General features: G+C 45.1%; 3 protein-coding genes and 1 long non-coding RNA gene across 11 annotated transcripts in view; 3 read left to right on the top strand and 1 right to left on the bottom strand.

The window, feature by feature from the left end:
• mllt11 (MLLT11 transcription factor 7 cofactor) overlaps window positions 1–3,569 on the top strand; it is a 5,455-nt gene extending 1,886 nt beyond the window's left edge. The window contains exons 2-4 of one of the 2 annotated variants that reach the window (XR_011693974.1): window positions 1,746–1,921; window positions 2,030–2,584; window positions 2,617–3,569. Coding sequence is in view for 1 of the 2 variants with exons in the window: in XM_071500985.1 (XP_071357086.1) it covers window positions 1,754–1,921; window positions 2,030–2,122 (261 nt within the window). In the remaining variant the exon portion in view is untranslated. Of the gene's footprint in view, window positions 1–1,745; window positions 1,922–2,029 lie in introns of both variants that reach the window. The other variant, XM_071500985.1, reaches the window with a different exon arrangement.
• On the bottom strand, window positions 3,231–5,871 carry LOC139634514 (uncharacterized). Its single transcript, XR_011693975.1, has 2 exons — window positions 5,731–5,871; window positions 3,231–5,114 (listed from the first exon to the last, which is right to left on the bottom strand). It is a non-coding gene; the product is annotated as an uncharacterized lncRNA (long non-coding RNA).
• LOC139634511 (GA-binding protein subunit beta-2-like) lies at window positions 4,986–14,355 on the top strand. Of its 3 annotated transcripts, none has more exons than XM_071500976.1 (8): window positions 4,986–5,129; window positions 7,719–7,826; window positions 8,280–8,447; window positions 8,843–9,037; window positions 9,256–9,424; window positions 9,514–9,690; window positions 9,772–9,890; window positions 10,433–14,355. In XM_071500976.1, the coding sequence occupies exons 2-8, from the start codon at window positions 7,719–7,721 to the stop codon at window positions 10,784–10,786; spliced, it is 1,290 nt and encodes a 429-aa protein (XP_071357077.1). In that variant the 5' UTR covers window positions 4,986–5,129; the 3' UTR covers window positions 10,787–14,355. The 3 variants fall into 3 exon arrangements, with proteins under 3 accessions (XP_071357077.1, XP_071357078.1, XP_071357079.1); XM_071500977.1 differs by lacking the exon at window positions 4,986–5,129 and adding an exon at window positions 5,240–5,739; XM_071500978.1 differs by lacking the exon at window positions 4,986–5,129 and adding an exon at window positions 5,945–6,082.
• Window positions 14,356–15,875: 1,520 nt separating this feature from the next.
• anp32e (acidic (leucine-rich) nuclear phosphoprotein 32 family, member E) lies at window positions 15,876–25,860 on the top strand. Of its 5 annotated transcripts, XR_011693973.1 has the most exons (8): window positions 15,904–16,073; window positions 18,503–18,652; window positions 18,984–19,106; window positions 19,304–19,466; window positions 20,215–20,342; window positions 21,439–21,487; window positions 22,515–22,741; window positions 23,464–25,860. XR_011693973.1 is itself a non-coding variant. In XM_071500983.1 (7 exons), exons 1-7 carry the CDS (start codon window positions 16,020–16,022, stop codon window positions 22,598–22,600), a joined length of 717 nt encoding a protein of 238 aa, XP_071357084.1. In that variant the 5' UTR covers window positions 15,876–16,019; the 3' UTR covers window positions 22,601–25,860. The 5 variants fall into 5 exon arrangements, 4 of the variants coding, with proteins under 4 accessions (XP_071357084.1, XP_071357080.1, XP_071357083.1 ...); XM_071500983.1 differs by having other exon boundaries at window positions 15,876–16,073; window positions 20,215–20,306; window positions 22,515–25,860; XM_071500979.1 differs by having other exon boundaries at window positions 22,515–25,860.
• Window positions 25,861–27,500: the final 1,640 nt, after the last annotated feature.

Genomic DNA, 27,500 nt, shown 5'->3' on the forward strand with positions numbered 1-27,500 from the left:
CTTTGATGTAGTTTCTGTGAAGCTGAGTGACAGACCTGCTCTCAGAGACCTGCAGGGTTCAGGTCTGCAGGGTTCAGGTCTGCAGGGTTCAGGTCTGCAGGGTTCAGGTCTGCAGGGTTCAGGTCTGCAGGGTTCAGGTCTGCAGGGTTCAGGGTCAGTCTGATGGATGAATCAGCTCTGCTTCTTTACTCTGAGCTGTAAACAGCTGAGAGGCCTTCAGGGCCCGTTGGAGCCTCCAGCGCTATAAAAGGCTGAGTCAGAAGTAGACGGGCTCAGCTGTGAATAGGTCTCTCTACATGGACACCGCTCAGACTTTTAATTAAACTCTGCTGACAGATCTAATCTGATCTGAGATCAGAAACTCGTCCCTTTTGGTCAGAGGTTACATCAGTTTCCTCTTTTTTCAGAAATGCATGAAATCAAGAGTCAGATCATTTATACGTGAACGTTTCATCTTGAGTCTAAATGTCAACGTAACAGGAGGTCACTGAGGTCAGCCTGGTTTATCAGCTGTGTGGAACCCGTCAAACTAAAAGCTCCTGTAACAATAAAGGTCTGAGGGTTTCCTGCTGTGTGTTCAGAGTGAACAGCTCTGACCTGTAAACAGCCGGTAAACAGCAGACACTAAAAATAAAACAACCAGCTTTAAAATAAACTGAAGCTGCTTCAGTCTGCAGAGACTCTCACGGAGGATCAGCTGCGTTCAGGATCAGGCCTGAACCGTGTGCAACAGACAGGAGCCATGATTTCAGTTCAGAGGTGATTATTTGATTTTCACTGATTAAAATATAGAAGTCATGTTCCTGTACGTCTGGAGAATACGATCTGGAGGCCGGGGCGTCTCTGAAGCACCACTACACCTCTGGTGCTCACAATTCACAACAGTGTTGTGACACATTTCACCTTCATCAGAAGATTCCAGCTGCTGTGATGTGGATGTTGCTGTGGCCACATTGATACTTGATCATATTTGGATGATTGTAAAAAGAACCAGAGTCCATAGAAAAATACCCAGATTTAGACTCTGCAGACTGGAACTGTCACATTTGGTTTTTGTGTGTGTTTGTTATATTTGTAAGATCAGATATTTTTCATGTGAAATAAATGATGATTTAATGAAGTTAATTAATAATTAAATTGATTATTCTGTGACGAGGGTCACATGGTCCAAAACACTGCAGCAGGAAGCTTAGAAATATATCAAAATAAAAGTTTAGTTATCGCCCATCTGCATACTGAGGCCCCTCAGTACCCCTGCAGGGCAAAGACGACCTGGGCCCCATGTTCAGGGCCAGATTAAACACCTGAAGGACCCCTGTAGACCCCCACCATGCAGAAACCAGGACTGAAAAGCTGAAATGTTGATTAATTGATTGTTTGTGACAGAAAATGAATGACAAGTTTTTATTATGTTAATCACTGGATTAGTAATGAAACACCTGTCAGGTGCACTGACGATAAATGATCATTGGTTCTCTGGTGATGAATGAATGAATGAATGTCTGTTCATCACTTCACAACAAAGGAGCAACAAACAAACTGAAACAGTTCAGGTCTTCTTCTCTGAGTCAGGAGATTCTGACTCAGAGTCCCTGAGAGCGGGGCCCCAACATGGAGGATGTAGTTCTTCAGTTAGGACTCAGAACAGATCAGCTGGTGGATCAGCTGGTGGATCAGCTGGTGGAGCGTTTCTCTTTTCTATTGTTGGCTGATCCAGAAACCTCGTTATTCTGTTTTTATTACAGAGTCAAAGATGATGGAGAAGTCAAACAGCCAATATGACTCCTTCCTCTTCTGGAGGCAGCCAATCCCGGCCCTCGACCTGTCCGAACTGGAGGACTTGGGTTTGATTGACAGTCCGCCGGCCAATAGCAGCAAAGGAAAAGACAAGACGTCCAAACTGAGGAGTCAGGATGAGGAGGTGAGAGACCTCACCTGTCACCTGTAATTCTGCTGCTGTCTGTTTTCTCCACCTCAGGTGTTAACACCTGGTCTGATGTGGTCTGATGTGAACTGTGTCTCTCTACAGGCTGAGCTGTCAGAGTTCTCCTCCTTTAACTACTGGAGAGCTCCCATCGTTGACGTGGACGCTCTGCTGGCCGACCTCAACCTGCTGCTCTGAGACCCGCCTCACCTGACCTCTGACCCTGGATCACTCTCTGCAGGCCTCACCCCAGGAAACATTTAAAGAACATTTTTCAGGAAAGTCACAAAAATAAGAGTCTGGTTTTCACACTAATAGTCCCACAGGACCGAGGTCTGCAGAGACTGGTCCTGGTTCAGATTAGACCCCCTCAGCTTTGTGTTCACTCTCTGATCCTGAACCAGTTTTCCTAAAACCACAAAGGCCGACTCATCGACTCCTCTGTGTGAACGTTGTGTATATCAGCAGGTTGTAGATCAGCTGATCTCAATCTGATTTAAACCCGATTCAGTGTTTACACCGGAGTAAGAAACCAGATTCTGATCCCACTGAGAGATTTGAACCCCCCCCCCCCCCCCGTACAGAGGTGCGTTACATTCACCAGAGAGAATCTGGAGACTCATCATGTGATGAGAGAGAGGAACTGATCATGATGATGAGGTCATGAACATGAGACGTTTCTTCAGAGTCAGACCAGCGATGGTGACGTCCGAGACCTCGCTGCAGACAGCTGATACTGACAGACAGGTGACAGGAAACACCAGGCTCACTCACAAACATTATTGTTGTATTGTATTGTAAACATTATTTACAGAACATAAAGTGGGTTCTAGTGGTTCCTGGGGAGGTTCTCAGAATTGTTCAGGGTGTTTTAGTGGTTGATGGGAAAGTTCTAGATGATCTTTAGATTGTTGATTGAAGAGGTTCTACAGATGGTTTTAGGAGGTCATTCTGAAGGTCCTAGCAGTCCTTCAGCAGGTTTCCAGTGGGCCTGTGGGGGTCTCGGGCTCCTCTAGGTGGTTAAACACCACTAGGAGATTTTTTTGGTGATGTGATGTTCCCACCACCATCAGCAGAATGTCCTGTTGCTGCCCCTGTACAGTTCAACACACATGAAGAATCTGAGCAGCAGTGAGGATGTTCTGGTGGAACATCACGACCAACACACTGTGGGTTCTGTTCCTTTAATGTGTCCCAGCTGAAGGTGTAAGAAACAAACACCCTCCTGTATTAATGAAACCATCAGTGATGTTGGTGTCTGGCAGGAAATGAAAGCTCTGACCTTTGCTCCTGATGATCAGATCAGCTCTCCAGTGCTTCTCGGTGAATATAAAGCACCTCGTAGTTTTCATCTCTTCAGTTTAAAGATGTTCTTTCATGCCCTGTGAATGTGATTTATTTTTGAGTTACTGTATTGTCAGCCACTGAGGTGTTGAGGCAGAAGTTTGTATCGTCTGTGCCTTTTTCTTTGATCCTGAGCTGCTGTGTTAACATTCGTCCTCTTATTGATGTATGTTTTATTTTATTGTTTCACTATGAGCCGGCCTCAGACTGGAGCCACAAGTCACACACCCTGTGTGGATCATCATGTTCTGTTCACCAGTCGACAATAAACAAAAGACTTGTGTTTGTTTAAAAAAGCAAACTCACATTGTGACCTGGAAACTGTCCTGATGGGAAACAAGTCAACACTTGAGGAAAAAGTGCGCCGCCTTATTTCACAGGTGACAGTTTCTATGAGAGCATAGGAAGGAAGTGAGAAACATCTGGAGGTTACGTACGTGATGAAGTTGTCTTCACATAATTCAGATACAGAGAATAAACTTTAATAATAAAACAATAATAGAATTAAATAGAGCAGTTCCTCTGGGCTACATGTAATTGCTAATTAAATGACTCTATTTTCCCTTTAATTAGAGCTTAATTACACTTTCCAGGAAACTTTTAGAAAAATATTAGGAAATTAGAGACTTAAAATATTTTAGTTCCTTAGAATGAATGCAGGCAAAAAGAGGGGTAAAAGATTTTTTTAAAATCTTTATTTGTATTGAAGTACACCAAGGGTTTGTTCTGTTCAATCTTAAGTTTTTCAATGTGATTTTATCTTTACAACATTATCACAGAGCAAAGACTGAAATAAAACTCTCTTTACAGCCGTTCAGTTTAACCATACAAAACATGAAGCCAAAAATATAACATACACTAATAATAACTTACAATACAGCTGCTTTTTCCTGTAATTAGAAACACATTCTGTTTCTGAGACTCAGGTGTCACTCACGTTTTATCCTCCACATACTTCAACACTGAATATTTTGAAATTGAAAATATTCTGCTTTTATGTTTTTAGAAAGAAGCTAAATTTAAATTTCTAAGCTCATTATATTGACTCATGCAGCAGTTATATATGTTCACTATGGTTAAATCCTGTCACACTGTTTCTACAATGACAACAGTTTATTGTACTGTAGAATATTTTCTGTAAAATCAATTCAGAAATTATAAATGGGTTAAATAACAAAACATTACAGATATTTTTGGTCAGTCCAGTACACTCAAGGTGCTTTGTCACATTTATGCAAAAAACATAAATCCAGAAGCAATCTTACAAATAGTAATCAATACATATAATTAATAATCAAGATTATTCGTATATAAGGTTTCTCCATCAGATTCACAGATATTCAATTCAAAGTGAAATATATAAAACCAGGCAGGTTTCTGCTCATACAGCTCACAGGTCATTTTTACTTTCACACAGTAACTGTAGTTTAAATGTTGTTTAATTTAATCATGGATTTAAGAACAGATGAAGGAGCGTTTGAGCTGATTTCAGGGCCACCACCTGTATTTCATTCATTATCAGGAGGTTACAGTGTTAGGATGAACCCGACTCTGGAGGCAGGAATGCGCTGTTTTCCTGCTGCTCTGAGATCAGCGGTCTGTCCTGCAGTGATTCAGTCTGACTGAGGCTCATCCGTTTGAACCGACCTGAGGTCAGCTCCACGGCGCCCTCACAAAGCCCGCCCACAGGGAGGTTAACGCTCACTCTAGCTTCCACCTCCGGTGTCGCGGAGCCGCCATATTTGTACCAGATAAAACACAAAAATACCCGTTTTCAACCCTCTCACCGGCAGGTGAACACCTGTCAGAATCTGATTTACGTCAGGAGACGTAAAGTCGCGGGAATCTAAGAGAAAAGAAGGTAAAACTCGCTTTAGTTTAACTTGCTAACAGTCTGCATGCACACGGGCTAATGGCTAACATGACTAGCTACTAAACACTAGCGTCAACAACACGTAACGAAGACCTTACTTCCTGTTGACACTTTTAACAAAAAATTCCAACTGACAAAATATCTTCGGTTGTGTACACGTTTTCACTACTCTTTAGAGGAAATGCTGATATAACTTGAAGAATTACCAGGGGAACCACACAGTATAAAACCCCAACAGGTTTCTGTGATAATTTATTAATTACACTAATCAATCTCGGGGACTGTTTATATCCTACAGAAAACACTTGGCGCTCTTATTTTGAAGGCTACAGCCGTGATATCCTGGTGGGTACCGGCTGCCTCTCGGTAACTTACTGCAGTAAACAAGCTCGGAGCAACCCGACAAGCTGCAGCGGTGCCTAATACCCACGATCTGTGTCTTGTGCATGAAGTGTGCACGTTACCGAGCCGCTTCTACTCACCGCAGTGATTCTAGCGCATAAACCTCCGCACACCGGGCGGCTTGTTTGGCTAGGTGGCTAGCGTGCTAACATTAGCGGAGAGGAGCGCTGGCTGGCTCCTAACAAACCTGGACACGGTAAGTATCTGACTCGCCATCCTCCCGGGAAATAAAACGGCATTTTGTAAGCCTCCACACGTTAAACACTGACAGAAAGAACCGGTGGTATAGGAGAATGTGGGCACACGGGTCTCCGGTAAGCCGTTTGACGGTGCGCGCTGTAGAAAGCTAGTTAACCGGATGTGGAAGTAGTTTTTTCTCCGTGTGTAAAATAGGAAATTTCTCTCTGACTTCCCCCGGAAAACCAACAACTTAATATCAAACAGTTTCCTGTCGGTGTTACTGTAAATGTTTAGGCGGAGGAGGCTACGGTGTTTAACGGTGGCGGTGGTAAATAACAGCCCGGAGAGGGGACACGGGGGTACGTGGCACATGGCGGACTCTTTTCTGCCCATGAAGGCGCGTAAAATGGCTCCTCGGCCGCGGAGAGAAAATCCTCGTCCTTCTCCGCTGTTTCGCAATTACAAGTGCAGTTTAGCAGCAGGGTTCCATTATCGGACACAGGTCGGGCTGCCTGGACTAGCTTTGCCCGCTCCCAAATAAAGAAAACCGTTGTTTCCAGTAGAAACGCGACTGCCCAGTCACACCAGTGCGTCCTGTTTGAAACCAGTCACTGTTCGTTTGTTTATGCGGACATTGTTTAGTTTGATCTTATAGATGCTAACGATGTTAGCGCTCAAACAGTCCGCAGGTTCGAATCCATTATCGGACACCTCGAAGTCACTGTTTTGGCACTTTGAGGCGTGTTGGTGAAAGGCTGTCACATCTGTACTGCTCCTGCTTTAAAACACGTACAGACAATCATAACTCGCCTTTTAAAGTGTGTAACAAAAATAAGACACAAGGCTGCAACTGACGATTATATTCATTATTGATTAATCTGTGGATTACTTTTCGATTAATGGGTTTGTGTCCAAAATGGCAGCAAACAAGGGAGATGACTTTTGTAATGTGACAGACCAACATGAAGCCTTCAGATGTTTTGTTTTGTCCTGAAGACAAACCGTTTACTGTGAAGTACGACAAAAAAGCATTTGAGAAATTAGACACAACAGACATTTGACATTTTTGCTTTAAAAGTGATTATATGACTATTTGATCAAACGAATTGACTATTAATCTTCTGACAAATGATTAATCAGTTTATCAATCAATCGACTAATGTTGCAGCCTCAGAAGATGCAGATGGGTGGGGGCATGTCTGACAAAGTTTGTGAGGAACTATGGAAACTGTTTTTGAAGGAAACTTGCACTTGTACTTTGGTTTACAGACATTTTTATTTTGTAGGTGAAACTGTTATATTTGTGTTTCTGAAACATCTAACAATTATTTTCATTACTGATTAATCTGACGTGTTTTCTCCTAATCAATAGTCATTTTGTCTGTAAAATGTCAGAAAGTAGCGTAAACTACCATCACAAGATTAGTTTTCTTTAGATCTGCATTTAGATCTGTGTATTTTTACAGAGACAGTGTTTATTGATTATTAACATCACTGTAAATGTATTAAACTCTGAAACTGCCCCTCAGCTAAATGTTAAATGTATCATTGAAATAAATAAGTTAAACTCATAAACAGAAGTGTGTTGTGGGTGGTTTGAATGTTCATGTAAAGTATAAAACTGCACAGAAATCATGTTGCAGATAGTTTTAGTAAGATGCAGTTAAACATAAATTTTGGTTAATTATAAAAACTCATCACATTATGTTTCAACAAAATTTACCTGCGTTTGGTCCTGAAAAAGGCTGTGATGTCACATTTCTGATCCAGGTGATCACACACCCTAAACAGAGTGTGAGACTAACTCCAGTGTTCCCAAACACAGTGTTTCTGTTGGTCACAGTTGAACAGGTGACCTCTGACCTGTGATCTTGCTGCAGCCAATCAGTAAACACTTGATTTTGTTGTTGGAGCTCCAACAGGTTGATGTGAAACAGTGAATATTGGGATGTTGGAGATGTAACATGACCCAACCTTCACCCCTCTGTGCATCAGATGTCGTTGGTGGACCTGGGGAAGCGTCTGCTGGAGGCGGCTCGTAAAGGTCAGGACGATGAGGTCAGAAACCTGATGGCCAATGGAGCTCCGTTCACCACGGACTGGGTGAGACACCAGCTTCAGACTGACCTCACTCTGCTCTTTTGTGGGGCTGATTAAATATCAGTTTTATGATGAATCATGATTTTAATTTGAATCATTCCTGAGATCACCAGGTAAAGAAAAACAGGTTCTGGTCCAGAGTTTTATAACCAGAAAACATGTTTACAGTTTAGCCAATCACAAGAGTTTACACGACTTCAGATTCGACAACAGCTGCTCACTGGTTGAATGTCGGAGGAAATTTAAGTTGCCAGGATGAATTCTGAGAATCTCTTAACCATCATTGGTTTTGATGTGATGAAGTCAGTCATCAGGTCAAAGGTCAGAGCTGACATCTAGACCTGTTCGTGTGTGTGTGTGTGTGTGTGTGTGTGGGGGGGGGGGGGGCAGCAGATCACTACACTCACAACAGGAGTTCCCTGATAACAGCAAAGACGATCTCTTTGTGTTCTGTAGTTGGGGACGTCCCCCCTCCACCTGGCCGCTCAGCACGGTCATTACTCCACCGCTGACGTCCTGTTGAGAGCCGGTGTCAGCAGAGACGCCCGCACCAAAGTGGACAGGACCCCGCTGCATATGGCCGCCGCTGAGGGACACACAGTCATCGTGGAGCTGCTGGTCCGGGTGAGAAGTTAACGCTGACACTGATCTGGATTTGGTTTAATTTAATTTTGAGCAGTAGCTGCTGCTGCTTCAGAGCGGAGCTTCACGTCCTCAATGTAACTGAAGGACAAATAGAATCTGACCTTTGACATTAGGTCCAGACTCATGTTACTGTTGAGGGAGTTCACGTCATCATTGTTGTCACATCATAGTCTTCATCAGCTGCTTCTGTCATCAGTTTGTAGTCACCTGTTTATAAAACATTTCAAATAAACAGTGAAAATGGCCGTCACACTTTCCTCGAGTCATCACCTTATTTCTCTTTGTTGGGACAATAGGTCAAAACCCTGTTCACTACAGTTGAAGACCAGGAGCAGCTAATGCTCAGTGTGTTGTAAAAACTGTGTGACTTCCAGAGTGGAGCAGACATCAACGCCAAAGACATGCTGAAGATGACGGCTCTGCACTGGGCCGCCCAGCACGGACACCACAGCGTGGCCGAGACCCTCATCAAACACGGCGCTGACGTGCACGCGCTCAGCAAGTTCGACAAGACACCGTTCGACATCGCCGTTGACATCCAGAACACCGAGCTGATGCTGCTGCTGCAGGTGAGACACAACATGCAGACAGCTGTGATCTGACCTCAAACATCTGGACTGTTTGTGGCTGTAACATAGATTCACAGACGTGAAATGTTCTGGTTCGTTACTGTGCTGCATGTTTTCTAACTCTGTGTGTGTGTGTGTGTGTGTGTGTGTGTGTGTGTGTGTGTGTGTGTGTGTGTGTGTGTGTATACACGTGTGTGTGTGTACGTGTGCACGTGCAGGAGGGCATGCAGAACCAGGTGAATATGAACCAGGTGAACATGAACCAGGTGAGCATGAACGTGGAGACAAGCACCACCACCAACCAGCCTCAGTTCATCATCCAGGGAATACCTGCCATCCAGGGGGGCGTGGTCAACCTGGCCGAGCTGCTCAACAAGGCCAACGCAGGTACAAGCACCCAGACACGGTGACACACACACAGTGTTCACCTGCTGTTAAACGTATGTGGAGATTTGATTTTAATGTTTGTGTTCCAGGAGATTCAGAGGAGGCCATGGCCGCCAGCGCTCTGGACACCAACATCCAGCATGCCGCTGTTGTCAACGAGGGGGGTCAGAGGGTTATCACCATAGTAACGGACCAACACGGCAACCTGCAGACCACCGGAGGGATGGCGCAGCCATTCTTTGTTACGATGCAGCACGGACAGCAGAGTATGACACATGACCTTCAGTCAGTTCTCTTCTGGGTCAAAGCAGAGTTTTGATGCTGAATTTGTTTGTGTTTGTTTTCAGTGCTGGCGGTGCCAGCCAACACAGTGACAGAGGAGGTGGTGACGGAGGAGCCTCAGCCTCCACCCTCCAGGAAGAGGAAGCTGGAGGTGACCAACAACCACAACGATGCAGGAGAGACAGTGAGTGGAGTGAAAACGTTATTATTATTATTATTATTATTATTGTTGTTATTATTAGTTGACTCGTGGGCTGTCACTTTATTTGAAAGTCAGACATTTGTTGGAACATGGAGGAAGACGTTGGTGTTTGAACTGGAACATTCTGTTTGATAGTAGAGGGCGCTCTACTCTTCAAATTCATTTGAAGAAAATGTGCCATTTAAAATTCATCCATACTTTGTAGAGTGTCTGCCGCAGTAAACTTTGAGCAGAGGTTGTAGCAGACAGGAAACAAAGTGCAGGATATGTAGGGCTGCCGACTATTTTTGTGATTAATCAGCTCAACTCAATAAACTCAGCTTCTTCACCATGAAGAAGCTGAAACCTGAGAACATTTGGTGTTTTTGATAAAAAGTGATTTTTCGCATATTGAAATGTTTGTCGATTTGTTAATTCATGGACCAGTTGTTGCAGCTCTGTTGTCAAAGGTTGTGTAACGACCCCGTTGGACTGATCGTAGCTGCCGTGACTGACTTGACCTTCTGCTCCTCCTCCTCCTGCAGGAGCTGTTGCAGAGGCAGCTGCAGGAGGCCAACAGGAAGGCGCAGGAGTACCGGCAGCAGCTGCTGCGTAAGGAGCAGGAGGCCGAGGAGTACCGCATCAAACTGGAGGCCATGGCCCAGAGTCAGGCCAACAGCACCAACACCAACACCACTGCCGGCACCGCCGCCAACACTGCGGCCAGCCCCGAGGAGGTGGTGGGAGGGGAGGAGGACGAGGAGGAAGGGGCTGCCGGCGTGGTGGAGGAGGAGGGAGAGATGGTGGTGCTGCAGGAGGGAGGCATCATCATGGAGGGGGAGGAAGGTCAGGTGACACTAGTGGAGACGGGGGGAGAGACGACGGAAGTCAGCTCCTAACAGAGAGGGGGTGGGGGGGGGGGGGGGGGGGGGGGGGCTGAGGAGGCGGTGACAGCGACAAAAAGACACGTGATAACAGGATAGGGTTAGTTTGACTCGCAAGTTTGCATCCCATTTAACAGAGAGTGATGGAGGAAAGGAGCTGTGTCACAGAAGGACAATTTCAAGTGTGCACCATTTTGATTCCCTGAAAGATTTGATACAGCAGAGATACAAAATGACTTCTCCAAAAACAGTAGGACACGAGAGACAGACTGAAAACAGACTAAACAAACATGATGGTGGATTTCAGTCGTGCACCATTTTGAATCCCTGAATGATTTGTTACCAACACTTCAGTGAGACAAGCAAAATGGCTTCCCCAAAAGACAAAACAATAGGAGGAGAACAACAGACTGATGGAGGCCTAAACATGGCGATGACTCAATCATGCACCATTTTGAATCCCTGAAAGACTGGATACCAGCATGTCAGAGAGGAGACTCAAAATGGCTTCCACAAAAAGACAAAGTAGTTGGAAGAGATAGACAGGCTGATAGAGGACTAACCAAACACAGCAGTGGGGTTTAGTTGTGTACCACTTTGAATCCTTGATTGACACCTACACTTCAGAGAGGGACACAAAGTGGCTTCCCCAAAAATACAAACAACAGGAAGAGAAAGACTGAAAACACACCAAGCAAACATAATGGAGGTGTTTAGTTTTGCACCATTTTGAATCCCTGAATATTTGATAACAGCATGAGTGGAGAAGCAAATTGGCTTCCCCAAGAAGACAGTAGAAGAGAAAGACGGGTTGTTGGAGGACTAACCAAACACAACATTGGGTTCCATTGTACCATTTTGAATCCTTTGACAACATGTCAGAGTGGAGAAGCCAAAAGACAAAATTGAGAGAAACATGAAGTGAAAACAGACTACACAGCCACAATGGTATGTTGCAGTCATACTCCATTTTGAATTCATGTTGTTCTCTTAACCGAATGCTTATTGAAGTGGGATGCAGAATGGCTGCTGCAGATGGCAATGACGCTGGATGAGTGGGCCGAAAAGAGGGAGAGGTATAAGAAAAAGATAAACTCAGGAGAAGGTGGGACCTTCAGTTGGAGGAATATTTACATGTTTTTATTTTAATCGTAATCAGTGATCCCAAACCAAATCGGACATAACAACATGGGGCTTAGGAAGTAAAGTCCTCCCTGTATGCATCCCTGTCTGTTTCCTTAACTTCGCTTTATCGCACCATTTTGCTTGCCCGTCGAAAGCAAAATGCAGGATGACAGAACTGAAGGCAGCTGGTTTGTGTGAAATAACTGATTGCCATTCAGGAGGAATTTAGACTTTCAGTTTGTTTTAACAGCATTTTGGACACAAATGGTTATTCCCACTAGAGCCATTTGTATCCCTTCTGTTGCATTCAATTTACCAACACAGCTGTTGGTCTGATGCCTTCATAACTCTGTCTTGATAAATTGGGACCACGCTTCCCTTTTTGAAACCCAGTTCTTCAAACCTTGCACCATTTTGCTTCCTCAGAAGGGAACAGACGACAGGGCTGTGACAGCAGAGCCTCTGTCTCTGTTGTTTCTGGACACTACAATAACTCAGCTCTGTTGTTTTTAGGTTTATATAGTTTGTGGGCGTGGTTTTCAGACATGATGTCATCATGTGTGAGGATGTGACATCGTATGATTTCCTGTTGGAGTTTTCAAAGGGAATCGTTCTGTGTCTCATGTCCTGTGTGTTTCCAGCCACTCCTCAACAATCCAACTAATGTGTGAATATAGATGAACTCATCTCTGGTTTGGCTTTGATAGAGTCCCGGTTCCAGACCTGGACTGAACCAGATCCATCACAGAAACCTTTAAGTCCTTTAATAATTATGATTATCCTCAAAACCAACTTTGTTTTCCATCATCAGCTCGTCGGGGCTAACAGGGCTGACAGGAGCAGACTCATCTAGGACTGATACTCAGTCATTTTCATTATTGATTAATCCACCAATTATTTTATTGATTGTTCTTTTAGTCTATAAAATGGAAAAACTCCCATCAAGGTTTTCAGATGTTTGACCAACTGTTAAAAACCCAATTATATAATAATAATTACAATAATAATAAAGTCATAGAAAAAGATACAAATGTTCAGGTTTGAGAAGGAAACTGAATGTTTGTGTTCACTGATTAATGTTGTGTATACAGACACAGCTGTTTCAGCTCAGTTCAAGACTTCACTGTGTAATTACCAACTCTTCCAATGGGTCATTATTAATCATCAGCTGTGTTACTATGACTTTTAAATTCATGTGTGCTGATAAAATACAGAAAACCATATTTTCCCTGCAGAGCTGAGTTTTTATCTTTCAGGACCTCATCTGGTTTTTAAAGTCGACTCTGGATGTTTTTAGCTTTTCACATATTCTGTGTATTTTATTTTCCTGATGAACATTTCACACACCCCTCCCTTTGATTTGAGTTTCTATGAACCGATCAAATTATCACTGTGAACATTGGTCGTCTTTATGTTTTGGTGAAGTTGTGATGGGGAAATTCAGCTGACAGCTACAACTGAACCTGGTGCTGTGTTCAAGGACACTCAGACATCTGAGGTTTAAGAGCTGAGCTGACTTTTTAAAAAAACAATGACCTGGCTGACACAATCCTTTTGAAGCAGTTATTATTATTAATTATTAATTATTGATTAATCTGTTCATTATCATCTTGATTAATCGATTAAATTGTTTAGTCCACAAAATGTTAGAAAACAGTTTAATTATCAAAAGTTGAGGTTCAGGTTGCTGAATAGTACAGAGCCCAAATATATTTAGTTCAACATCAACATCATAGACAAAGAAAACCGGCAAATGTTCATGTTCAAAGCAGGAACTGGAACTTTTATATTTTTGCTTAAAAACACTTTTAAAAACATAAAAAGACAAATATTCACATCAGAGAAGGCGGAACCAGCTCATTTTTTGCATTTTTGACAATCGATGATTAAAATATTTGCTTATAAATTTTCTGTCTTTAACAAACAGTATGGTTAATCAACTAATTGTTGCAGCTCCAGTATGATGATTATCTTCATGGTTGTTTGAAAATGTTTATACCATAAAATGTCTGAGTGATGCCATCAAATTAATTTTAATTTTTTTTTTTCAACAAGCAGTTCAAAACCGGAAAACATTCAGTTCACTATCAAATGAGACCAAGAACATGGGAGTGATAAAACGTCTGAAGCCACCAGTACAGTCCTTAAAGGAGTTTATGTTGGCCCTGTTTTTCCTGTCCTGGCTCAGTCCTGCTCGGTCCCACGGGGTAAAACCAGTTATGGATTTCTACCTGTTAGACCACCTCTGTCCTGCCCGTTCCTCCTCTGATCAGTGAGTCTGTCATTTGAGTTGAGTATGATAGTTATTTTTATAAGCTCAGCGAAGCCAACCTTTTTCTATGTACATATAAAGTTGTATTTTTTTAACTGTACCTGAATGCTTCAACATGATGATGATGATGATGATGGCTGCCTGCATTGGTAATCTGAAATATAAACACTTGTTTTTTTGAATAAAATCCTCTCTGTTGTGTTTTTGAAGCTTTCACAGTGACACCTGAATGCCTCGTGCAGCGTTCAGGTGTCAAACTGAGGCCAACAACCAGTCAATTTAGTTATGAGCTTAAAGTCAACAGTAATCCCACTGAAGGAGGTGTCACTGTTCATCAGCAACAGGTCACAGTGTGTGATGTGTGTCACAGTTTTTGATAAATCAGGCTTTGGAAAGACTTGTTAAAAAATCGGATATTTGTGAAATGACACCAATTATATTTTTTTTAATCTTTGATGTATGTGCAATGTCCACACTTTGTTCATACAAGTAAAACAGCTTAAGGGGAGTTTAAATATCTTCTGATGGATATCACCACTTCAAATAAAACACTGGAACAGAGTAAAATATGGGACCTTTAAAGTTAAAACTTCATCTTGTCTTTGGAAACAACAAAGCAAAACTCCACCTGCTGAGAGGTCGAAAGCTCCGGAGCAGCTACTAAACAGACCTTGTGGTGAGATTGTTTTGCCGACTGCTGCCTCCAAGGTCAAGACTGAACTTTCTGTCTCAAGTAGTTTGTCTGTTTGTATACTTGTGACAGATTGAGATGTGTTAATGTATTTTCAACAGGAAGTGAATCATCAGCTTTTTACATCAGAAAACAAAAAGTGACTCCGTTTTTTTATTTTCTATTATACACAAAACACAAATCTATGAAAATGTTCAGGTATAATTATAATAAACACAAACAATACAAAGACGTTTAGAACGAACAGCTTAGTTAAGTTGTAGGACAGTATGAGAAAAAACACAAATACTGACAGCTGTTTATTAGAGTTTAAGCGGTTCATCGATAAATGGATTCGTTGATTTAAAGAAAATGAATGAGCAATCAATCTGATGATTGATCAGACGCCTCAGCCACCCTCCAGCCAGACTGTTAAAAACTTGATGTTTGACCCAGATACAAAGTGAGTCAGACATTTTCCAGTGTGAAACTCCTGTCAGTGCTCTCTGGTGGATCCGCTCTGTAATGGAGACACTTTGTAAGTGACCTCAAACCTAGTTTGACATGTTCTAACATTTACTGTTACTGATCAACACACACACACTGATAGATCTGCAATTAACTGATATTTGTGTGGCTCTGTTTCTCATGGTGTTCAGATATTTTTACAGAGCAGATGATTAATGGTTCAACTGACAAAATCTCATTGATAGAAGAATAATCTGCTCAGAAAGGCAGTGAGTGGAGAGGAGGAGGGACGAGTGAGCATGGTGGCTGAGACTCCTGTCAATCAAGGAGGAAACGCCCTAAACTCATTATATTTCAGATGTAACAGTCGTTAACGAGGCGGCCCTAACGATTATGTTGCTGGTCTTAAACAACTACAGCTCCCATGAGGCTTTGTCAGGCTGCCAGTGGCTTTCGGGATATTACCGCCCAGCTCGCGGATTATGGCCGATCAGTCCTGATTGACGTGTCCACCGTCCAATCAGCGGGAGCGTCACGACACACGGCCAACCCTGTGCGGCGGGGGGCGGGGCTGCGGCGGAGGGGGCAGGGCGGGAGGTATCATGGAGGATCAGTAGGCAAACTGCGGCCGTGAGAGGAGGCAGCCCCCGCTCTGATCCCGGGACTCTCCACTGCTCACCGACGCGCTCAGTGCCCCGCACCGAAACTTCAACATGGACATGAAGAAGAGGATCACCCTGGAGCTGCGGAACCGGAACCCGGCGGAGGTGAGCCTCTGTGGTTACTAATGTTTTAATTGTTGCCTGAAATAGCCCGGGAGGTGATGTGCGACCGGAGCCTGGCTCGTCACATGGAGTCCGCCACCGAGATCACTCTGAACGGAAACTTTGCTGAGGGACGCTCGGTCGTTCCAGCGCTCACCGGTCAGGCACCGGCGACCCGCCGCCCGGGCTGAGGGCAGCGGTCCCGGGTGGATGTGGAAGCATCCCGCGGCTCGGTCCGTCCGCCCCCTCCTCCTCCTCCCCGGTGAAATCCCTTCTCTCCGGGAGGCTCCAGTTGGACCGTCCGGATCAGTGTACCGACATTAAACGAATGGTTCCCGCCCGGCGGGACGCGCGGTCCGGTGATGTCCGGGAAAGTGTGCGCGGTTCATCTGAAACGCTCCGCGGACAACGACGTTAAGTTGAACTTTTAATCGGTCACCGGCCGCTCGGAGCGACTCGGAGGATTTAACGGAAAACGCGAAGCGCTCAATAAAAATAGCTGAACCCGACCGTAGCGGGTGCTGTCGGGGCTCACCGCGGGCTCGGTCCCGGACAAACGCTGCGCATCGACCTCGACAACAACGACGTCGGCGGCTTCTCGGTTCCCTGCGAGCGGACATTTTAAGTCGCAAGCGGCATAAACTTCGACGGAAAAAGCGTCAGACCGACATTTTCTGAAACCGCGCGTCGTCAGATCGAGCTCGGAGCCCGATTTACCGAGGGTTGAGAGGCTGTGGTCGGTGTCCGGGCGACCCTGCTCGGTGGCGGACGCGGGGCGCACCGAGGTCGGTCACAGACATTTTGAGTGGGGAGCTGGAGCTCGGTAGTAACGCGTTACCGACTTACCGTTACAGAAAGCGGATTAGCTGTGGAGTCGACGCGGAATTAGACAGATACCGACTAATAATTGTTCCGTGACCGTGAAAACCGGCCGTAACCGCCGCGTTGCCCCGCGGGCCGTCAGGACCGGAGGCTTGTGCTCGGTTAACGGCGTCGTAACGACTCAAAATGGCGTTACCGAGCAGGCAGATCGCCGCCGGTCGTGTGGCCGTGCGGAGGGCTGCGGCTGTGCGGGGGCAGGGGCAGGGGCAGGACCGGTCAGGCTCCGCCGCTGCCTCCGTTAAACCGTCCACACTCACACGGTGAACCCGCCGTAACTCGCCGGGTTTAATCGGCCGTACTCGGGTTCTTTCGGCCCTCGGCGGGTGTGTGATTATATAACCGGACCCGAACCGACCGGCTTCAGTTAAATAACACACACTGCTCCCGGTTCAGACTTTATTCACTTCAACACACAAGCTCCCCCAGCAGACAACGGACTGGTGTCATGTTTGTGAAGGGGGGGTCGGCAGATGGTGTGTGTAGAAGCTCAGCCGCCCCCACCCCCTCCATGTAGATTATAGTAGGTTAAACCCCAGCACAGTGGAGTAATGGTGGAGCTGCACTCTAACACTGCTGTTATATAAGAACAGGAACCAGAGGAACTGTGGGAAATACAGGCAGCAACCAGTCTGAACAAAGTCCTCCACAGACCTCACACCACCCAGACCTGCTCACATTGCTCCACACAGGGAAAGGAACCGGGACCCACTCTGATCGGCCCTGTTTCATGAACAAATGGACCTGACAGAAGCTGGATCTGCTGGTCAGAGGCACCTGACACTGATCAGCTGATGGAGCAATGATCAGTGAACTGATAATGATCAGTCACTGTGGAGTCAGTTATTATCCGTTTGCTTAAGATGACAGACAGCATGTTAGAGTTCACCTGTACACACGATTCATTTCATTAGCAGGCTGCACAGTGTAGCACCAGGAGGAGTGAAAAACAGGTGAACTCCTCCACTGGATTGGGTGGAGTATGTTGTGGGTGGTGTGTTTACATGGTGAGATGTTTTCATGAAAGTCTGTGGTAAACATTATTATTATTATTATTATTATTATTATTATTATTATTATTATTATTATTATTATTATAATCCGTTGAAAATATATTCACATTAATCTACTTATTTTATATATGCGTGTGTATTAACCACTAATAATCGTTACTGTAACAGTGCAGTAAAGGTGAGAGGCCGCACCAGAGCAGGATTAATCTGCTGCTTCTTTTATCAGTCAGTTAGTCGTTCTATAAAATGCTGTAAAAATTAATCTAACATAATGTGAAAATGCTGCTGTTGAGTCCTCAGTGATGTTTCCAGTCAGGACACAGCCTGTCTCACCTGCAGTCAGCTGATCAAACCTGGCACTAGCAGAAAAACGATGAAACGATTGATTTCCTGTTGATCAGCTGATTGGTTTCATTCATTATCATCAGGTTTGAGGAGCAGCGGAGTCACTGTCGTTACACGGGCCTGCTCTCTGATGTCCCGTCGTGTTTCCCTCGGTTTCACACTGTGCCTCATTTTCCCATCATGCCTCTCTCTCAGATCGCAGAGCTGGTGGTTGACAACAGTCGCTCAGCAGACGGGGAGGTGGAGGGTCTGACGGACGAGTTCACCGAGCTCGAGTTCCTCAGTATGGTCAACGTGGGTCTGAGCTCGCTGGCCAAGCTGCCCTCACTGCCCAAACTACGCAAGGTAACACACACACCTGAGTGTCCTGGAAAACCTTAAAAAAGGTCTTTAGGAGGTTTTAAAAAGTGTTGAACCAGACGAGCAGCAGCTGGATCAGTCTCACAGAGCAGAGGTGGCTCCCTGAGTCTCCATCCAGCTGTTGAAAGCAGCTGGAGGAGGCGGAGCTGTGGTCCCGATGACAGCGGCTCCGTGTTCTCTCTGATGGTTGGATCTGTGGAGCTGCTGTCGGTGTGGTACTCACAGCTCTGTCTGAGGCGTGGCGTTGTTTGGTTGGTTGTGGATGATGTGATGTCACACAGGTGATAACACAGGTGTCTTCTTCTCTCTCTCTCAGTTGGAGCTGAGCGACAACAACCTGTCTGGATCTCTGGAGACTCTGTCAGAGAAATGTCCCAACCTGACCTACCTCAACCTGAGCGGGAACAAGATCAAAGAGCTGAGCAACGTGGAGGCGCTGGTCAGAGCGCGCGCGCGCGCGCACACACACACACACACACACACACACACACACACACACACACACACACACACACACACACACACACACACACACACACACACACACACACACACACACACACACACACACACACACACAGCATCATGGATCTGTCTGTAGCTGCTGCCATGCTAACATGATGTTTCCTGCTGCAGCAAAACCTGAAGAGCCTGCAGAGTCTGGACCTGTTCAACTGTGAGATCACGTCTCTGGAGGACTACAGGGAGAGCGTGTTCGAGCTGCTGCCTCAGGTCACCTACCTGGACGGCTTCGACCAGGAGGACAACGAGGCTCCCGACTCCGAGGCCGAGGACGAAGGTGGGACACTGCTGAGTGAAGGTTGTGTTTGTCTGTGGCGTCTGGACAGGAGGTGTGTGTGTGTTGAGATGACCCGTGAGGCCTGTTGAAGACGTACAGGCCGCCGTCTCTCCACACGCCACCACACCCTCCATGAGTCCAGCTGAGGCAGCGAGCGGGGCGGAACTCTCCACGCCCCCGGTGGCGTCCTGTTGCTGCTGCCGTGCCCCAGAGTCCAAATTCTGTCTCGCTGTTAGCTTAGCATTCATTTAAAGCTGCTACAACAAGCTAACTGCTGTGTTGGCTAACACAGGAGCTACGTAGCTACAGTTTAATTTAAACAAAGAATCAAGAATCTGAACTAAGGAAATAAAAAATTTCATTTGGCCTAATAATTAATATAAATATGATCAAATCACAGGAGGTGATGATGATGGTGATGCTGCATCATAATTTCTTCAGTGAAAATGACTCACTGACGTGTTTCAAGTCTTTTCTTCTGTCACCTGCTCGTCTGTGGAGAACACCTGATCATGGACCTGTGTGATGTCAGCGTTGTGCTCTGGTTGTTGATTGGTCAGGGGGACGTCCCCTGTTTTGGCCAGTAACAGATTAGCATGAAACATTATATTGATATAGGACACACACACACTGCCCCCTCCTCTCTTACCTGTCCTGCAGGTGTTGAAATGTTTGAAGATATGAAATAAATTTCATAAATGTTTCTGTCTGGTCTGAACTCTGGTCTGAACATCGTCTCTGTTCACAGACGAAGACGGCGAGGACGGGGCGGGGCCGACCGGCGACTACGATGATGAGGACGATGAAGAGGAGGATGAGGACGGCTCAGAGGGAGGAGAGGTGGGGCTCAGCTTTCAGGTGAACCGGGGCAATCAGGTGGGCAACTCAGGCTTCAGCCCGCAGGTCCACCCACAGCCGGCTCAGACGCAGGCCTGCGTCTCCTCCCATAATGCACCTGTGCTCAGCCAGGCAGAGGAGACACAGAGCGGTGGTTCACTGTCTGTCCTTGAGCAGGTGTTCACAGCAGAGTCACAGTTCACCTTTTTATTGGCTGAATCTGTTGCAGGTAGACAGGAAGTGTTTTTCAAAATAAGAAGCAGTCAAAAACATCTGTAACTGATTTTTCACAATAAGATTTGAAATGATGACAGATGTTGACAGATGTGGAGCAGGATCATTTGATGCAGCTGGATTCAGGTCCACATATAAAACCTGGTGATGTGACAGTTATGAGACAGATTCATCATGGAGGTCGATGTGAATCCAGTCCAGTTCTCTGCCTGGTCTGAACTGAGCCGGTCTGGGGGGGTGACCTCAGGAGTGGTGTTCTTGACCAGGTTCGGCACCAAAATGGCCGCCTCTGACACATGACCTGATCCGAGGGAGCAGAGCGTCTGAGAACAGATTTCTCTCCTGAAAATGAATTTGAACTGACGACAATCATCAGGCAGTGCGGCGTCCATCTGCCTTTTCAAAAAAAAATGTTCAAGATTTCAAAATAAATGTTAAAGGTTAACAGTAACGTGAGCAATAAGGAGGAAACAGATTAAAATGATTTTTTTTGTTTAACTCTCACATATAATTAAAATCTAGTTTTATCATGTACATTATGTATTTGTTTTACAGGATCTAAGCTTTATAAAAAATATATGAGGATGTTTTATCAGCTGCTGCAGCTCTCATGATGCCATCTTGGATGTAGCTCAGAAGGTGCCACATCTTCTGTCGCCATGTTTGTACCTTCTGTAATGAACACAGTAAATGTGTTGACGATGTTGTGAGGTCATTAAAGTGACAAGCTGTCAGAGTCGGTCTGATGGAGGTCAGCCTGGTCACGGTGACGTAGACATAGAGCTTCGTTAGTGTCATCCAATCACAAACAAGTTTCCTGTCTTTTATTTTGAAAATGTCAACCTTCAGTCTGTATAGGAAGTTAAACTGTTTCTTCTTCTTCTGACTCTGCCTTCATTAGGAGGACGAGGAGGATGAGGAAGACTATGCAGAGGAGGAGGAGGAGGAAGGTGAGTGAAGCATCATGGGTATTTAGGTGAAGATTGAATTCATTGGTTGTGTGGTTTTTATATTCAGATAATAAGAGCTGGTCCTGTGGACCCTGTAGACCAGGGGTCCCCAAACTTTCCTGTGAGGGCCACATAACTTTTCCCTTCTCTGATGGGGGCCAGGGTGAGTTTGTAACAGATAAAGTGTGACGATTGCAGGGGTGCCTAAACATAAACATTCATTGTTTTCCAGAAAGCCACACATACCAAATATTAATAATCCTTTCCGGGATCTTCACAGAAAAAAAGTCAGGAAATAAATAATAACACTATTAATGAAATAAATAACACTATTTGTGAAATAAATAATAACCAAATAACCCTCCTTGGGTTCTTCACAGAAAAAAAGTCCATTGAACATTAACTTTCTGTTCTTAACGGGTAAAAGTTTAGCTTAGTTGTCAGATTCATAGTGTCGGCGCAGATTGTATTCTTTGAATACCGCCACCGCCGCTTGACAGATGAGACAAACAGCCTTTTCTTTGCATTGAACAAAAAAACAATCGTTTGACCACTGCAGGTTTCATTATTCCGTTCTGTTTGACAGGGGCTAGTCTAGGATTCGCGTGGCCAGACTGGAAAAAAAATCATAATGCGTCTCTGGTATTGTTCACGGGGCCGGGCCAAATGTGGAGGCGGGTCGTATCCGGCCCACGGGCCTTAGTTTGGGGACCACTGCTGTAGACCTTGCAGACCTTTTAGAACCTGCGGACCCTGTAGAACATTTAGACCCTGTGGACCTTTTAGACCCTGTAGAACGTTCAGTCCAAGATCTGCCTGAACCTGTACCTGTATCAGGGGCCAGGTGGGCGGATCCCAGTGAAGTGTTTGAACGACCTGTTTCCTGTTATTTTGGAGCGAGCAGCTTCTCGTCTGAACTTTGCTGAAATAAAGTTTTTTATTGCCTGTTAATAAAATCACATGCTGAGGTTTTAACTGAAGAGCTGTGCCTCCTCTGATTGCTTGACTTCTCTCTCTCTGGGTGCAGAGGATCAGGCCGGCGTTCAGGGACAGAAGAGGAAGAGAGATGTGGATGACGAAGGCGAGGAAGACGACGATGACGAAGACGACTAGTCGTCCGGGAGGCCGTCGTCCGTGTGTCATCCTGTCCTGTTTCTGTCCGTCTCAGTCCACCTCCGGACCCGACCTCCGCCAGACAACAACCTCTGCAACTGCGGCAACCGGCAACAGCAGCAACAGGACCGGTGGTGTCAGGTAGCTCCTCCAGTCTGCAGTAGATCGTCACCTCGTTACTTTAGATCATATAAGAAGATTTTATCAGACCTGTTCCTTCTGGACTCCACGTCTCCCTTTAAAACCTGGTTCAGGATCAAAGCTTCTGTCCGTCTCCTCTCCACGTCCTGAACTCTGACCCTCTGACCCTGAAGGTGAAGTCCTGGTGTGGACCGGCTCCTTGTTAGCAGAGGTTCTGGTGTGAAAACCAGAACACGCTGGACCAGATTTCAGTTCTGTCTCTGTGGTTGGCTCTTTTCTTCTTCTCCTGCTCGTATGAAGCACAGCTCGCGTCCAAATCCAGGTTTCTGTGTACAAACTCGAGGGACTGGACTCAGTCCCACTCAGAACTTTTTATAATTACCGTCTCTCAGCTGGGTCCTGAGGAGCCTCCAGTCCAGACTACAAGACCCTCCACCTCCTGTCAGTCCCACACACACAGGTTATAACTACGACCTGCTCTCAGGTGGTGCTGCAGCCGTTACCATAGTTACCAAAACAGTGTTGTATAAGCACCATGTCTGCAGACCAGGACGTCGCCTTGGTAACAGATGATTGAAGAGTTTCACAAACACACATCTGAGTCCACTTTGACCCAGACTCATGAGTCACTGCTGACTCTTGTGATATAGTGATGATCTGTCATCACCATGGCGACGTCCTGGGACTCAGACTCGGACCTCAGGGGTCTCAGGATCTTGTAGTCTGGACTGTGCTCATGACAGAGACCTTCAGAACCACCAAAGTCTGCAGCCGTCCCAGAGCCTCACCTCTGACATCAGGACCTTCCTCTTCATCACACGCTTCTGAGCCTTCATCGTCCCCCTGAGTCTCTGAGCTTCACCGTCCTTCAAATGTGATCCACCCCTTTTAAACAGAACCCGCTTCTTTCTGCAGCCATATCAGTCTCTGGACTCTGAGGGGAGAGGACAGTGCCCCCTTCAGGACCTCAGTGTGTCTGACCCCCGATCAGGGACGTCACATGTCTCCGTCTTCACCCGCCGTGTCGAACAGTTCAGGACCCGCGTCATGTTTCAGTCCCTGACCCGGATCAGTAGTGACCACGTTGACCTGCTGCCGCTCAGGTCCAACAGGAGCTCGTGTTAATGATATTCCCAGTGTGTGTTTGATTTGTTGTAGGGATTCTATATTGGGGGGGTTTATTAGTTCTGTTGTTGTTTTTGTCCCCGATCAGCTGATGATGTTTTTAGTGTGATGTCAAACCCAGCGGCTCGCCCTCAAACTGCCCCTCCCCTCGTGATGTCCAGACCGCCTCCACCGTGACACACTTCAGGCCCCGCCTCCTAAAAAGGACTCACTCTTGTAACTGAAACACGTGGTGCGTTCAGGTGCTCCTCATCAACTCATCAGGTCAGAAACGTCCCAGTTCACCAGCAACTGTGTCCTGAGTCCTGAACCCTGATTGAGGAGGGTTTGTTTAAAATTGCTGATGAAAAACCAGGAACCAGGTCCAGTTAAAACTGGAGAGGCCCACGAAGGTGTGGCCCTTCATAGACCACAGTCCTGCGAAGGCCAGACTGAGAGGTGACTCTTTGTGTCTCCAGCTGTTCCCACCATTACTGTTGCTTCTGTCGCCTAGCAACCTTGACAACACGTAACTTAAGGTCCTTGGTTTCAACAGTTGTACTGTTACTGTTGATCCTCAGACTCTGTCTGTTTGATGACAGATTATTTACATCATGAGCAATGAATCTTGGGATATGTTGGACCACGTCTTCAGATGAGCCTCTGAACTGGGACACAGGTGAACTGGACCTGGTCATGTCCATCTCTGACTTTACGAGCTGGTGAAGTCACCTGAACGCACCGTCACAGTGACAGGTGAGCAGTGGGTTCTGGGATATTGAGGACTAAAGGATACAAAGCTGCATCTTTCAGAGTCTAGTTGACCTGTTTGAAGGGGGCGGAGCCTGAAATGGGACACAGCTGCTGCGTCTGTTTCAGGTGTCAGCAGCTTGACGCATGTTGAGTTTTTTTACTTCCTGCTTCATTAAACAGCAGCAAACAGGATTGTGGGAGATAAACAGAATTCATTAGGAAATAAAATCATCATCACAGACTAAACCATCATGTATCTCCAGGTGAGTCCGGTTTGCTCCTGACGAGCAGCAGAGTCTGCTCAGCTCTGACTTTCACCTGAACTGCTGTAAACTTCTCTCATTTACACTCTTAAAAACAACTTCGCTTCAGACACATCTGGTTTCACTCGATCTGAAGACGCTGGACCTGCTGCTCTTTAAAGACATGTGCTCCTGAATCATGGCCCCGAGTCTCTGGTTCGGTTCTCTAGTGGAGAACCGGAACCAGCTCAAGATCAGTTAAAACATTAACATCGTCAGTTCCCATGACACTTGGGCCAACCCCATCTGCTGATGAAGATCATTTGATATGATCAAAAGCTCCAGAACTGCATTTTAGCATCTTACTGTTTGACTTGATGTAAATTTACGATTGTTCACAGTAAAGAACCAAACCTCAAACTAATAACTGATCAACTGAGCATCAATCAACTCTGTTGAAAATTGATTCATCGTTTCAGGCAGAAATTCTGTTTTCACTCAGCCATGAACTCCAACCTGACCAGCAGGGTGATGGTTAGCGTTAGCTTCACTGGTGTGGGTGGTGGGAAGCCAGTGAGGGATGAGGTCATGGTTCTGCAGCAGTGACTCCTGCTGGTCGCTTGTCAAACTGCAACAACACAGGACAAAAAAACCACGACTGAGGCATCAGGATGGTTGGTGTGGCGTGTTGTTTTTAAGAGTGTAAAGGTCAAAGGTCACGTCTGTCAGCCCTGCTGAGGTTGGTTTTAACTGGTTTTTAAGGCAATATTGTAAATAGACTCAGTTCAGTTTCAGGTTTGTTTTATTTTGTTAACGACTTAAATAATTTTACAGATGTTTTTGTTTTTGATGTTTTGAGGTGATAGTTGACCCACGCCTTCGACCTTTGACCCCAGCTCACTCCTGTCAGCTGTTAGTTTCCCTCCATTGTCCCGTCTGTGGGGACAAATTGTATTTGACTTTTTGTGTGGTGTAACAGAAACAATACTGAGGGTTTTCAATAAAACAAAAGGAAAACGAGTCGTTTGAGCTGCTTCTTCAGGTCTTTGTTGAGATCAAACACGTCACCTTGATCCGACACAGACGCGCCACCTGTTTGGTCCGGAGACGGCAGGTGAAAGATGGAGGCGGCGACCTGGAGCCTCAAACCGACAACCTGCAGACACCTGAACCTGTCTGAGGTATGACTGATGTAAACTGCACTGAGGTGGTTTTACATAAATAAACCATCTGATGGAATCAGCACAGACACTAACAACAGATAAAACACTGGACGTCAAAACACGGACAGTTTCAGTCAGTTTGTCCAAATAACTGAAAGTAAGAAAGGTAAATTTACACAAAAACAAGTTTCTCAGTTATGTTTGTTTTTTTTTTTAATTCTTAACAAAACATGATAAAATTTTTACATTCAAAACGTAAAATATCCTTGACGCCGTCCACACGCTGACACTGAGACGTCAGTTTTTATCACTGGAACCAGAACAACACGAGTCTTTAGTTAAAATACATTGAGTTTGTTCATCATTGTGTGAATCCTGACACTGAAAACAAACTGTAACGTGACACACACACACACACACACACACACACACACACACACACACACACACACACACACACACACACACACACACACACTGTGGGGACTCGGCTTCCATCTGCTGATAAATATCAATAAAACATGAGAAACACTTCTTCTAATGGAGGAGGAGGAACAGACGAAGAGAAAATAATGGAGAGAAAGGAGGAGGAAAAATGAGGTGAGGAGGTAGATGAAGAAAGAAAAAAAGCTGGAGAGGGAGAAGAATGAGGAAGGAGATGAAAGGAGGAAAGAGGATAGGAGAGAGGGAGTAAACAAAATATGAGAATGAAGGAGATAATGGCATGGAGGAGAAAAAGGAATAAGGAGAATATGAAGGTGTGGAGGAAAGATGAAAAAAGGAAGGAATGAGAAAGGAGGAAAGGTGAAGGAAAAGGAGGAAGATCTGATCATTTATTATTTTACAGTAAAATAAAAAACATCATTAAATCAAGTTTCACTTTAAAAAGAGAAAAGATGAAGATGATGAAGATACGAAGGGTCAGGTGACCTTCGTGAGTCTGAGGTTCATCATCAAACCTGCTTCATGTCACACACACACACACGTTCACTTTGAACACACGACGTGTGTGATGGTCGACATGAAAAGGCAACAGACCTTTAATTAATCAATCAATAAATCAATTAATCATTTGATTGAATTTGTTCACAAAGACTAAAAAATCAAGACAATAAGAATTTTTTTAAATTATACCTTTATTATGAAAATCATATTTCTCTTCATGTAAGGCTTCTTTTCACATTTAATTATTTTTCTGTTTTATCACATTAATTAATAAACTTTATTTATTAAAGACAAACAGAGAAAACAGCAACACAACAAATAGACAACTCACAGGGAACAAAAATGAACAAATGAATAAAATAAGATTAAAAACAAATAAAAATCCAGTTTTTTATCAGTGAAAATATGATGATGAAGATGAAGATGAAGGTTGGTGTGTGTTCAGACTTTGTCCTGCAGGTGGCGCTGTCACCTTCCTGATGACCTCACTGCTCCAACTCGTCTCTGCATTCACCCAGACCCAGACCCAGTTTTAACCTGAGTTCACATGTT

Source organism: Trachinotus anak, unplaced genomic scaffold (genome assembly GCF_046630095.1).
Source record: "Trachinotus anak isolate AG129_WGS33_773 ecotype Australia unplaced genomic scaffold, CSIRO_AGI_Tana_v1 ptg000016l, whole genome shotgun sequence".
Taxonomy (NCBI): Eukaryota; Metazoa; Chordata; class Actinopteri; order Carangiformes; family Carangidae; genus Trachinotus; species Trachinotus anak.

Excerpts from the sequence above, each read along its gene's own strand:
- LOC139634511 (XM_071500976.1), top strand. The coding sequence starts at position 7,719 with ATGTCGTTGGTGGACCTGGGGAAGCGTCTGCTGGAGGCGGCTCGTAAA. Across the intron at positions 8,448-8,842 it reads TCGTGGAGCTGCTGGTCCGG|AGTGGAGCAGACATCAACGC; the intron begins GTGAGAAGTTAA and ends TGTGACTTCCAG. Across the intron at positions 9,891-10,432 it reads ACAACGATGCAGGAGAGACA|GAGCTGTTGCAGAGGCAGCT; the intron begins GTGAGTGGAGTG and ends CTCCTCCTGCAG.
- anp32e (XM_071500979.1), top strand. The coding sequence starts at position 16,020 with ATGGACATGAAGAAGAGGATCACCCTGGAGCTGCGGAACCGGAACCCG. Across the intron at positions 16,074-18,502 it reads GGAACCGGAACCCGGCGGAG|ATCGCAGAGCTGGTGGTTGA; the intron begins GTGAGCCTCTGT and ends CCTCTCTCTCAG. Across the intron at positions 21,488-22,514 it reads AGAGGAGGAGGAGGAGGAAG|AGGATCAGGCCGGCGTTCAG; the intron begins GTGAGTGAAGCA and ends CTCTGGGTGCAG.